The sequence below is a fragment of the Argopecten irradians genome, chromosome 2 (genome assembly GCF_041381155.1).
Source record: "Argopecten irradians isolate NY chromosome 2, Ai_NY, whole genome shotgun sequence".
In the NCBI taxonomy this organism is placed as follows: domain Eukaryota; kingdom Metazoa; phylum Mollusca; class Bivalvia; order Pectinida; family Pectinidae; genus Argopecten; species Argopecten irradians.
The window spans coordinates 64357484-64371758 of record NC_091135.1 but is presented as its reverse complement, the minus strand read 5'-3'; the positions used below and the strand labels follow the sequence as shown (position 1 = coordinate 64371758).

The 14275-nt window shown below is 36.9% G+C and overlaps 1 protein-coding gene across 1 annotated transcript in view; it reads left to right on the top strand.

Annotated features, from left to right (window-relative positions):
- Positions 1-13763, top strand: part of LOC138316216 (sodium- and chloride-dependent transporter XTRP3A-like) — a 69752-nt gene extending 55989 nt beyond the window's left edge. The window contains exons 7-9 of the mRNA XM_069257803.1: positions 1979-2138; positions 2499-2661; positions 4093-13763. Of these exons, the coding sequence (XP_069113904.1) occupies positions 1979-2138; positions 2499-2661; positions 4093-4413 (644 nt within the window). The 3' untranslated portion in view covers positions 4414-13763. The remainder of the gene's footprint in view (positions 1-1978; positions 2139-2498; positions 2662-4092) is intronic.
- Positions 13764-14275: the final 512 nt, after the last annotated feature.

The following is a 14275-nucleotide window of genomic DNA, read 5'->3' as shown; positions in this document are numbered from 1 at the left end:
GTGTACTTTTTGTTTTAGAAGTAGAAATGTCAATAAAATGTTTAGTGTTACTATAGTTACTATTTGATCTATGTGTGATGTATTAATACTTCAATGTCATAAACCATGTCATATAGTTTAATGCTACAAGGTATGTGTACCTGTATGCCATGTACAATGTACTTTTGGCCCATCATATTAACACATAATTAAATTACATGTAGCAGAGACAGGTATTAAATTTATTGTAAATCCTGCACCCTGTTACATACATGTAAATATTTGTATCTCCCATTACCTTACAGGTGTTTTGTGCTTTGTCCACTGTTTCTGTTACAGCAGTATTTACCTGTATCCCTCATTACAGGTTACAGGTATTTTGTGCTTTGTTAGTTGTGTATGTTACATCAGTTTTTACCTGTATCTCTCATTACAGGTATTTTGTGCTTTGTCCGCTGTTTCTGTTATAGCAGTATTTACCTGTATCCCTCATTACAGGTATTTTGTGCTTCCTCAGTTGTGTATGTTACAGAAGTTGTTACCTGTTTCCCTCATTACAGGTATTTTGTGCTTCGTCCGCTGTTTCTGTTATAGCAGTATTTACCTATTTCCCTCATTACAGGTATTTTGTGCTTCCTCAGTTGTGTATGTTACAGCAGTTTTGACCTGTATCCCTCATTACAGGTATTTTGTGCTTCATCAGTTGTATATGTTAAAGTAGTTTTTACCTGTATCCCTCATTACAGGTATTTTTGCTTCATCCGCTGTTTCTGTTACAGCAGTATTTACCTGTATCCCTCATTACAGGTATTTTGTGCTTCGTCCGCTGTTTCTGTTATAGCAGTATTTACCTATTTCCCTCATTACAGGTATTTTGTGCTTCGTCCGCTGTTTCTGTTATAGCAGTATTTACCTATTTCCCTCATTACAGGTATTTTGTGCTTCATCCGCTGTTACTGTTATAGCAGTATTTACCTATTTCCCTCATTACAGGTATTTTGTGCTTCATCCGCTGTTTTTGTTATAGCAGTATTTACCTATTTCCCTCATTACAGGTATTTTGTGCTTCATCCGCTGTTTTTGTTATAGCAGTATTTAACCTGTATCGCTCATTACAGGTATTTTGTGCTTCGTCAGTTGTGTATGTTACAGAAGTTGTTACCTGTTTCCCTCATTACAGGTATTTTGTGCTTCATCCGCTGTTTCTGTTATAGCAGTATTTACCTATTTCCCTCATTACAGGTATTTTGTGCTTCATCCGCTGTTTTTGTTATAGCAGTATTTACCTATTTCCCTCATTACAGGTGTTTTGTGCTTCATCCGCTGTTTTTGTTATAGCAGTATTTACCTGTATCCCTCATTACAGGTATTTTGTGCTTTGTCAGTTGTGTATGTTACAGAAGTTGTTACCTGTTTCCCTCATTACAGGTATTTTGTGCTTCGTCCGCTGTTTCTGTTATAGCAGTATTTACCTATTTCTCTCATTACAGGTATTTTATGCTTCATCCCCTGTTTTTGTTATAGCAGTATTTACCTGTATCCCTCATTACAGGTAATTTGTGCTTGGTCAGTTATGTTTGTTACAGCAGTTTTTACCAGTAACCGGTTTACCGTACAGGTATTTTGTGCTTCGTCAGTTGTGTATGTTACAGTAGTTTTTACCTGTATCCCTCATTACAGGTATTTTGTGCTTCGTCCGCTGTTTCTGTTATAGCAGTATTTACCTATTTCTCTCATTACAGGTATTTTGTGCTTCATCCGCTGTTTTTGTTATAGCAGTATTTACCTGTATCCCTCATTACAGGTAATTTGTGCTTGGTCAGTTATGTTTGTTACAGCAGTTTTTACCAGTAACCGGTTTACCGTACAGGTATTTTGTGCTTCGTCAGTTGTGTATGTTACAGTAGTTTTTACCTGTATCCCTCATTACAGGTATTATGTGCTTCGTCAGATGTGTATGTTACAGCAGTTTTTACATGTATCCCCCTTTATGTTACAGGTGTTTTGTGCTTCATCAGCTGTCTGATAGGAATCCTGTTTGTACTAGGGAGTGGATCCTATTGGGTGGCTCTCTTTGACTCCTATGCCGGCTCCTTCCCATTGATTAGTGTAGCTCTGACAGAAGCCATTGCCATTGGCTGGGTCTATGGCGTTAACAGGTGAGTAATAGTTTGGGTTTCAGGATTAGTTTGATTAAAAAACATTAACTGCATCTCAACCAAACTCTTGTTGACTGTGTCTCATTCAACCAAACTCTTGTTGACTGTGTCTCATTCAACCAAGAATGAATGTGCCTAAATGATGTAAAACAAACTATTAAACTAGCATACCAGGGTATTGTCAAAACACCTCTGTGTTAAAATTCAAACAAAGAGTAGACCCACACTCCTTAGTGGTAATGGTTACAATACTTTTCTTTTGACCGACACTATACTAGTCATTACTTCCGGGGTATATACAGTTAAACAGTGTTTTTTGAAATGCTCCATTTGAGTCCTCCATTTTCTCTGCCTTTGTAGGTTTGGAGATGACCTTGAGACAATGATAGGACACCAGCCTCACATGTACTGGAAGGTGGTGTGGAAATTCATCGCTCCGTTTTTGATTGCTGGTCTTTTGACTTCTACCCTCATCAGTAAATTTGTTAAGCCAATCACCTACAAGGCCTATGACAAAAACGTAGTAAGTGGATCAATTGTTGTTATGTTCTTATCTAAACACATGTTATATACTGTAGTAACTGTTACATTAAATACTTTAATTTTAGTAATAATAATACTTAATATGTACCTTGAAATATGAATGGCGGCCATCTTGGATTTTGATAGTTATAGTTTGTTACCGCTATTTCTCAGAAAGTACTGGAGGGATCTTTCTCAAATTTCATATGTAGGTTCACCTAGGGCTTTAGTTGTGCATATTGAAATTAGAGACTGATGGGTAAACAAGATGGACGACGGGCCGCCATCTTGGATTTTGGTAGTTGAAGTTTGTTACCACTATTTTTCAGAAAGTATTGACAGGATATCTCTCAAATTCCATACTAGGTTCCCCTTAGCCCCTAGTTGTGCATATAAGATTTTGGGACTGATAGGTCAACAAGATGGCTGACAGCCCGCCATCTTGGATTTAGTTTGTTACCGCTATTTCTAAGAAAGTACTGAAGGGATATCTCTCAAATTCCATGCATAGGTTCCCCTTGGGCCCTAGTTGTGCATAGTACCTTTGGGACTAATCTGTCAACAAGATGGCCAAGCAGCCACCATCTTGGATTTCACCACTGTTTCTCAGAAAGTAATGAAGCGATCTGTCTTATATTTCATATGTAGTATGTTTGAAAAAGTTTTGAAAAGCAAGGAAAAGATCCATCTTTCCTTTGTCAGACATAGATCATTCTTTGGTGGGCGCCAAGATCCCTCTTGGATCTCTTGTTTGTTACCGCTATTTCTCAGAAATGACTGAAGGGATCTTTCTCAAATTCCATATGTATGTTCCTCTTGGGCCCTAAGTGTGCATATTGCATTTTGGGACCAATTGGTCAACAAGATGGCCACCAGGCAGCCATCTTGGATTTTGATAGTTAAAGTTTGTTTCCGCTATTTCTCAGTAAGGGCTGAAGGGATCTGTCTCAAATTATATATGTACTGGTAGGTTTCCTAGAGCCCTAGTAAATTGTGTGTATTACATTTTAAGACTGATCGATCAACAAGATGGCGGACAGGCCACCATCTTGGATTTTGATAATTGAACTTTGTTACCACTATTTTTCAGAAAGAACTGAATTCATGTGCAGGTTCCCCTAGGGGTCTAGTGGTGCATATTACATTTTGGGACTGATCGGTAAACAAGATGGCAAACAGGTAGCCATTTTGGATTTTGATAATTAAAGTTTGTTACTGTTATATATCTCAGAAAGTACTGGAAGGATCTTTCTGAAATTTCATATGTATTAATATGAAGTAAAAGTTTGAAAAGCAGAGAAAATATCCCTCTTTCCATTGTCGGACGTAGATCACTCTTTGGTGGGCGTCAAGATTCCTCTGCGATCTCTTGTTGTTTACATAAAGCAGATTATAACAATTCTCATATCATACATGAATGATTTTGTTCCAGGCGGAGATGACAGACAGATTTTATCCTTGGTTTGCTGGTTTGATGGCTGCCTTCCTCGTACTAGTGTCTGTACTCTGTATCCCTGGTGTGGCCATCTTACGAAAGTTTGGCATTTTACGATACAAAGATTACGCTAAAGGTGCTCAAGCACAGACAGGAGGACACACGACCTCGACCGTGGCATTCATGAGAACTGCTGCAGAGGATAACGACTCCGGTCATAACTCTGATGAAATCAACGAGGATCCAGAGCGAGGCACAAGTTGTGCTGTCATAGATGAACATGTGACATTTGGGTTAGGGACAGATAAAGATGTCTGAGACAATCAGAAGCATTCTTATCATTCTCAATCAATTTTCATTGATGTATTAAAGAAAATTCTGAAATTAGTTAATTTATGTCTGGGTCGTATTCAGCTGTTATGCCTTTTAAATCCACAGCATAAATTCATGAATGAAATTTTCATTTAATTAAGTTGTCCGTGAATTTCAGATAATTTATTCTGATATATTTTGTTGTTATGTATTAATTAGCATTAAGTGGAGTCAGAAATGTGGTCAGAAACAGTATTAATGAGTATCAAAATTGTAGCCTAAAAGCATTTGGCCAAATAATCCCCCTATCACCAAAACACACCTCACCCTCTCACCCCATCCCTACTCTCCCCTCTCCCTAACCTCAAGTAGAGTGACTTCCCCTTTGTCTTTTCCTGAGTTTAGAAATGCCTGGTATAGCATGTCACACTGGATGTTTTTATCATGTAGCACAGCCCTCCTCCCATAGCTTATACCTGTAGCCTTACATCCCTTTATCCAGCCTGTGACTGCATGCCCCCCCCCCCCCCCCCCCCCCCTCTGTAATCTATAGTCATGGCCTATAGCTTCTCCATAGCCTTCCATTAACATACCCATACCTCGCTATTCAGTTTGGCTGATCAACCTTCTTTGCTACTATGTTAATTTCCCCGCATTCTGTAACATTTTCATACTGAAGTGTTGTGTTTTGGATGTTTGTATCACAGATGAATCCATGATGAAGTCTTTCACTGACATTTTGTTTTTGTGATTTGTTGTGATATCTTTTTTTACTGTTTGTTCACTTGTCAAATTCCATGCATCATTTGGATATTTTAGTTAAGTTCTCGGTATAGATCAATTCAAACCAACTTCTCCACCCCTGTAGTTTCAAAACAGAACAGTTCCAGTCATGAAATTGGAAGAGTTCAAATTTATCTGCAGGGATGAATGAGTTATCACTTATTTACCTGATTCTGCAGGGATGAATGAGTTATGACTTATTTACCTGATTCTGCAGGGATGAATGAGTTATGACTTATTTACCTGATTCTGTAAGATTTGATTTATGTTGTTAATTAGTTTTTTCTAAAATGGTTTAACTGTTGCAAAAAAAAAAAAAAACCTGAAAAGAAATACATTAATGAATTAATTTATAAATGAAATATTGATTGCCAAATCGTGATGAAAATGAATTACATACATGTATGTGATATAAGCCTGTTATGCATAGTAAAAGGGCAGGTCACATTTTACCTCATTGCTTAATGTTGCAGCATACTCCTTACCCAATATTAACACTAATTTTAAATATTTTTTGAAGATTTAAATATATTTTGAGGATACGTTTATTTGCCAAAGAATCTAATACTTCAGGCTTGACAGACTTTTTATAACAGATTTTTGTCTACGATGGTGAGGCCTCCCTCCTTGTGGATTTAAACACCTTATGATAAAGCCAGGATGTATTTTTATTTGCTATACTGAATGTGTACTAACTATAGTGCTCTAATTTGTTTTAAACTTAACCAGATTTTTAGCCCACCATTATCAGATGGTGGGCTATTCAAATCGCCCTGCGTCCGTGGTCCGTCGTCCGCTGTCCTTCGTCTGTCGTCCGTCCGTAAACAATGCTTGTTATCACTATTTCTTAAAAACTACTGCAGGGATTTTGTTCAAACTTCACATGGAGGGTCCCCTTGGTCCATATTTGTGCCATACAGATTTTGTGGCTGATCGGAAAAACAAGATGGCCGCCAGGCAGCCATCTTTGATTTTGGCAGTTGAAGTTTGTTATCGATATTTCTTGAGAACTACTGAAGGGATTTTGTTCAAACTTCACATGAAGGTTACCCTTGGTCCCTAGTTGTGCCATACAGATTTTGAGGCTGATTGGAAAAACAAGATGGCCGCCAGGCAGCCATCTTTGATTTTGGCAGTTGAAGTTTGTTATCGATATTTCTTGAGAACTACAGAAGGGATTTTGTTCAAACTTCACATGGAGGGTACCCTTGGTCCCTTGTTGTGCCATACAGATTTTGAGGCTGATAGGAAAAACAAGATGGCCGCCTGGCGGCCATCTTGGATTTTGATAGTTAAGGTTTGATATCCCTATTTCTCAAAAAGTGCTGAAGGGATCTTTTTAAACTAAGGCAAATACTTAATCTAAATTATTTCCAAACAAAGCATTACAGAATCTTCTAAATTCTTTTCATTCTTCCTAATGGAAAAACATTCAAAGTAAGTGACATTGACACATATCAGGTACATGTAACACATGTATGATATGAGGGTTCTCAGATACTCAAATATGTGGGCTGGGCACGATTAGATCCACTTTCTGTCGATTTGTGACATCACAAAATTACATAAAAAATATGATATCATGAGAAAGTGGGACTTCCCAACTCTGTTTTAGTATCTTGAAACCAACGTATCGATCAGCATCGCAGATCTATAAAAAGGAGATACAGAAATTTGTGATTCAGAATTTGTATACTTGTTATTTGTGGAATCTCTATTGTGTTTTACAATTGTGTTTTACTTTGTATATGAACTGGCTATTCCACTTAAAACATCAGTGTTAGAAAGCTGTACCATAATGTGATCTCATTTGCTTGTATTTCTGTCACATTTATGAATCTCATTTACATATTTCAGAAGTTAGATTTCATACCTATATGGTTTGCAGGTATAGATGGTGGTATAGGTAGAATGTACGACTCTTATTTGATGATTGTGGAAAGTATCATTGTTACTGCTGTTAACAAAATGTCATTTGTTACTGGTATGGAAAGTGTGTCGTATATGGTTCATCTCGTACTTTTTTGCTCAGTACAACCAAATCAATGACTTAAATGGTTTACAAACCATAGGATTTCAGTAGATTAAGATGACTATATGAATTTCAAGCCATATAGCTTCAGAGGACCTGACAATTACTGGTTCTGTATGGTTGTCAAACTGTATGGTTTCAGTAAAATAAGACAAAGACAGACTCTATATGGTTTTCAGACTATATAGTGTTCAGTAGAATTATAACTGTGTGGTGCTTCAGTTGTTAACTGTGACACCATTTTATTTTTTATTTTCTTCGCATGGCAGCTAAGTATTATTCCCTGTCTTATACAGGCACCAAATGCAATGTTAGCCAGTTATCTGATGAAGTACAGGCTCATATTTATGTTGGATGGTTTTACCCATTATATTGCCTTAGCTCTTCCGTGCAGGCTGTCTTACCTTCTTTCCTCTTGTCATTCACCCCTGAAGACACAGTTAAACTCTTCTGTGCAGGCTGTCTTACCTTCTTTCCTCTTGTCATTCACCCCTGATGACACAGTTAAACTCTTCTGTGCAGGCTGTCTTACCTTCTTTCCTCTTGTCATTCACCCCTGAAGACACAGTTAAACTCTTCTGTGCAGGCTGTCTTACCTTCTTTCCTCTTGTCATTCACCCCTGATGACACAGTTAAACTCTTCTGTGCAGGCTGTCTTACCTTCTTTCCTCTTGTCATTCACCCCTGAAGACACAGTTAAACTCTTCTGTGCAGGCTGTCTTACCTTCTTTCCTCTTGTCATTTCACCCCTGAAGACACAGTTAAACTCTTCTGTGCAGGCTGTCTTACCTTCTTTCCTCTTGTCATTCACCCCTGAAGACACAGTTAAACTCTTCTGTGCAGGCTGTCTTACCTTCTTTCCTCTTGTCATTCACCCCTGAAGACACAGTTAAACTCTTCCGTGCAGGCTGTCTTACCTTCTTTCCTCTTGTCATTCACCCCTGATGACACAGTTAAACTCTTCTGTGCAGGCTGTCTTACCTTCTTTCCTCTTGTCATTCACCCCTGATGACACAGTTAAACTCTTCTGTGCAGGCTGTCTTACCTTCTTTCCTCTTGTCATTCACCCCTGAAGACACAGTTAAACTCTTCTGTGCAGGCTGTCTTACCTTCTTTCCTCTTGTCATTCACCCCTGAAGACACAGTTAAACTCTTCTGTGCAGGCTGTCTTACCTTCTTTCCTCTTGTCATTCACCCCTGAAGACACAGTTAAACTCTTCCGTGCAGGCTGTCTTACCTTCTTTCCTCTTGTCATTCACCCCTGATGACACAGTTAAACTCTTCTGTGCAGGCTGTCTTACCTTCTTTCCTCTTGTCATTCACCCCTGATGACACAGTTAAACTCTTCTGTGCAGGCTGTCTTACCTTCTTTCCTCTTGTCATTCACCCCTGAAGACACAGTTAAACTCTTCTGTGCAGGCTGTCTTACCTTCTTTCCTCTTGTCATTCACCCCTGAAGACACAGTTAAACTCTTCTGATTCACAGGCTGGTAACAGTTCATTGTGAATTTTCAGGGGTGAATGAGTTTAATTATCTCCCCTTATGACCTAGGTTTAATGTCATCATAGATATGAGGAAATTTTGATGTTTTCTCAGAAACCTAAAATCAAGTGACATAACAATCAACACCTGCCCACGAGGACAGAAAAAAAACGGTTAATGTAGATTAGAGAAAATATGGAACTAATGAGGATCTGCTGGGGGGAAACTTAGAAATGCTAAGACCGGATGGTGTTGAGATTTGTTCTTTGTGTAGACTAGAAACTATTAAATCTGTATGAAATCATAAGATTATTTCTCGTTGGTATTATTGGTGAAAAACTCTTTTATTTTGTAGACTGTGAAAGATTGATCACATGGGTATGATTTAATATACATGTATGTAGACGGGTGTGTACTCATATTATATATATTGTGTATTCATATCATAAGGCAGATATGATTTAAGTGCTTTGAAAACATGAATTGCATATGGAAAAATGTACAAGTGCTATGAAAATATAAACTTTGATAACATGAATGTGAAAATGAAAAAGTGCTGTGAAAACATGAGATTTAATGACTTGAATTGTATTCTGAAAGTGTATAATTAGTGCTGTGAATTTGTTGAATTATATATGGGAAAGTGCTGTGAATTTGTTGAATTATACTATATGGGAAAGTGATGTGAAATCATATAAAATGTGTTAAAGTGTATGAATGTACAAGTGCTGTTAATTGTGTTTAAGTGTACTGGGAAAATGTATTAGTGCTGTGAAAACATGTGAACTGCATTCAAATGTTTATGAAATATGTGAATTCATGCTGAAACAAGAGTACAGGAAAAAATGTCTTTGTTGTCAAGATATGTTCATTATTATGTCACCGTTTTCAGGGAAAACCTGAAGTTTTGGGATTATTGACAATGTACATATGGTTCATTATCCAAAGATACCATGTGTAAAAAATAAATTATGAATCTTTAGGTCACCTGACCACAGGTCATGGTGACCTATTGCAATAGTCATTTGTCTGTCGTCATATGTTGTCCATCGTGCGTCGTGTGACGTCCATTAACATTTCCTTTGGAACGGGATAACTTTAGTAAATATGAACCGAGCTTAATGAAATTTTGTATGAAGACTAACATTAGAAATATCTCGGACGAGTTTGATCAGCTTGATTCGACGATAATTTACAGAGTTATTGCCCTTTGCACTAATAATTATTATTTGACCTTGTGAATACAATAACTTGAATAAATATGCACTCTGCTTCGTGAAACTCTTTATTTAGACTAAAAATGGAAAGATCTTGGATAAGTTTGAAAAGCGACCTGATTAGATTGTAACTTACACAAAGTTATTGCCCTTTGCAATTATAATTATTGAATCTTGTGAACATGATAACTCGAGTAAATATGATCCGAGCTTAATAAAACTTGGCATATAGACTAACATTGGAAAAACATCTTGAACAAGATTGAAAAAAACTTGATTCGACTAACTTATTTACGGAGTTATTGCCCTTTGCAATAATAATTATTGAACCTTGTGAACATGGTAATGTGAGTAATTATGCACCAAGCTTAATGAAACTTTGTATGTAGATCTATTAGATGTATGTTCCTATTTCGTGAACAAAAGACATCAGTTAGCTAGTAAATTACATAACTAATTTGTATCAAATATCAGGTGACCATAAAGGCCCATGAACCTCTTGTTACACACATGCATTTACTGTCATGCCACGACCTTGTACATATAATGAAATATTAACTTTTAGTATGTTAGTATATATTGAAGAGAAGTTTAGAGATCTTTGTATTACAGAAGACTGGGAGAAGATGAGGTATTAAGGTAAAAATAAGAATTGTTGTTTATCTTACCTGTAAATACACCGTGTCATTCATCTGTAAATAAAAACATTTGTTTCTCTTCATCTGGGACACCAACTTACGTGTAGATAAAATCTTAATGATCTGAGAACAGAATATTAAATTATTTGAAATTTGTTTTTGGGAGTTTAGATAAATTTTACTTAGTATTCAGAATTTTAATGTACAGTAAGTTATATGTCAATGTCTTCACTCTTTAATCATAGATTTTTATTAAAAGAAAAAGCGGAAAACCTTTTTTTATTTGAAATGTAGTTTCATTTACATTTGGCTATTGTTCTCTTTGTACATAAAATGGTTATAGTAACATACATGTATCAAAGTGGAGATCAGTAGTATATTGGTGATGGCATATATGAAATATTTCTAAACCTGTTGTCATATACTGTTATTATAATCCCTTCTGTAGCCTATTGTCCTAATTAGCCATGCAAGCATTCAGAATATGGAGGGCTGAAGATAAATCTTTTCATTTTCTTCTCTAGACAGGCCCATTTTTAATTGTTCAACTAAATTCAACATACAATTCTATGATAAACAATACATATACAGTTTGCACTCACCTGCTCCCTATTGGTGATATATCCAGGTGAATTTACTTTGATCCTATTAAACAGAATCCAGTTCTTTATAACACCATTTCCCAGGTGTGATTTAATTGTCACTTCTTCTTAATCAACAATCAACTTCATACTGCCAAAATGTCTATTGACTAGTTTGTTAAGGACAAAAGCTTAAATTGTATTGTTAAACTGTTTCAGTTCTGCTTATTAACTTAAAAGCCAGACCAAATGATAACTTTGTGAAGGAATGTGATGATCCTATGACACATTTCTACAGTCATGCTAACTCATTCACCCCTGACCTTTATAATCTCCAAGCCTTAGAAAGAGTTGTGAGTTGAGGTATGAATGAGTCAGAGACTCTACCTAAGAGTTTGTTATTGTTTTGTTTCCCACCTTGGGTAAGTGGGTACATTTGTCTATTTGTGTGGGTCTGTGACCCTCTTCAGTATACTGTCAGTCAAAAACAGTAAAACATTAATTCAGATACACTGTAACCAACAGACAATATCTACACCGAGGTACCAAGTCTTTATATAGAGTTATCTACCCTTGTGAGTTGTATCGGTTGTATAGTCATTAATGTCTACAAGAATATTATCTGTTTTCACATATATTTTTTGATTTTCAAACTCACAAATGACATTCCTGTATACTCATGAGGGGAGATAACTCTGCATACCTACAAGAAGGTAGAAAACATCCAATAGCCATGATATATGGCTATGATTTTAATGTTAATTATCTTCCAACAATTTTTTTCACATTTTTCATTTTTTTATTTCCATCTTTACACCATACCTGACTGTATAATAATTGTATTGTAAAAAAACAACAACAACAACAACATTGACTCAGTTGAAGTACCACATTATTGTTTCTTGTTTTTATTTTGTGTATTTTACAACTGTCAGACATTGTCATTTTTAACTAGATGTGAAATCTATGCAATTTTGACTTTCAATTGAAGTTTTTTAAGTTGTATTTCAATACTGAAGACCTGATAGCATTACCTCTGTGAATTGAGACTTGCTAATACTACAAACTTTTGTTCCCTACAGATAGCTATCATTGATTTATTATGAGACTTTCATATTGTATATAGTGTACATAGCTAAGCTCACTCACACCGCATTGGTGAACTGTGTGTTCATTACACAAGTGAGCACTTTTTTAGGATTGAGAGTGAGCTATATCATTTCATCTTTTGGGTGATTATTTAGTGGTACTATTTTCCAGGGTGATTATCATAACATACATGTTTATTAGGGGAATTTATCAAGTTTATGATCCCAGGCTGAATGACCTGAGGAGAGTGTTTTCCAGGGTGAATATCCTGAGGCACAGTGTTCTTCCGGGTGAATATCCTGAGGCACAGTGTTCTTCAGGGTGAATATCCTGAGGACTGTGTTCTACAGGGTGAATATCCTGAGGACTGTGTTCTACAGGGTGAATATCCTGAGGCACAGTGTTCTTCCGGGTGAATATCCTGAGGCACAGTGTTCTTCAGGGTGAATATCCTGAGGACTGTGTTCTACAGGGTGAATATCCTGAGGTAAATATTTTCCATGTTTTCCAGGGTGAATATCCTGAGGCACAGTGTTCTCCAGGGTGAATATCCTGAGGCACAGTGTTCTTCAGGGTGAATATCTTGAGGACTGTGTTCTCCAGGGTGAATATCCTGAGGTACATATTTTCCATGGTGAATATCCTGAGAACTGTGTTCTCCAGGGTGAATATCCTGAGGTACATGTTTTCCTGTGTGAATGACCTGAGGAACGTGTTCTCCAGGCTGAATATTCTGAGGACTGTGTTCTCAAGGGTGAATATCCTGAGGACTTTGTTCTCCAGGGTGAATATCCTGAGGTACATGTTTTCCAGGGTGAATATCCTGAGGACTGTTCTCCAGGGTGAATATCCTGAGGTACATGTTTTCCTGTGTTAATGACCTGAGGAACGTGTTCTCCAGGGTGAATATCCTGAGGCACAGTGTTCTCAAGGGTGAATATCCTGAGGACTGTTCTCCAGGATGAATATCCTGAGGACTGTGTTCTCCAGGGTGAATATCCTGAGGACTGTGTTCTCCAGGGTGAATATCCTGAGGAAGGTGTTCTTCAAGTTAAATATCCTGCAACAGTCATTCTCCTGGGTGAACATCCTGAGGCACGTGTTCTCCAGGGTGAATATCCTGAGGCACATGTGCCCTAGGGTGAATATCCTAAAGCACATGTTCCCCAGGGTGAATATCCTAAAGCACATGTTCCCCAGGGTGAATATCCTGAGGACCTTGTTCTTCAGGGTGAACATCCTGAGGCATACGTTCCACAGGGTGAATATCCGGAGGCACATGTTCCCAAGGAGTAATATCCAGAGAAACATGTTCCCCATTGTGAATATTGTGAGCAATGTGTTCCTAAGAGTGAATATATTGAGGTATATGTTCCCAAGATGAATATTCCGTCATGGTCTTTTGATCTGTGGTACAAAATAAAGTGTCACCACAGAGCTGTATATTTACTTGATTTAAGTTTGCTTATCTAATTCAAAAGAAAATCATGTCAAATAAATAGAATGAAATAAAAAAAAAAAAAAAAAAAAAAATTATGTCAGTTTTACTTCATTCATTAACATCAATGCTTTTAAACCATGAAGGTAAATGGAAATAGTCTAATGCAATTTAATTCTGTTCATTTATAAAGTTTGCCATGTTAATGGACAATGGTTAATTATGAAAATATCTGTGGAAAAAAAACAAATTATCAATTAACAAATTACAAATTTTCATTACATTTAAAAGCAGATCCCAGAGGGATCTTGGCGGCCACCAAAGAATGATCTATGTCTCACAATGGAAAGAGGGATCTTTTCTCTGCTTTTCTAACTTTTTCAAACATACTACATATAAAGTTTGAGACAGATCGCTTCAGTACTTTTTGAGAAATAGCAGTAACAAACTTTAACTATCAAAATACAAGATGGCAGCCTGTTGGCCGTCTTGGTCACCGTTTAGTCCCAAAACGCAAAATGCACAACTAGGGGCTAAGGGGAACCTACATATGGAATTTGAGAACAATCCCTTCAGTAGTTTCTGAGAAATAACGATAACAAACTTT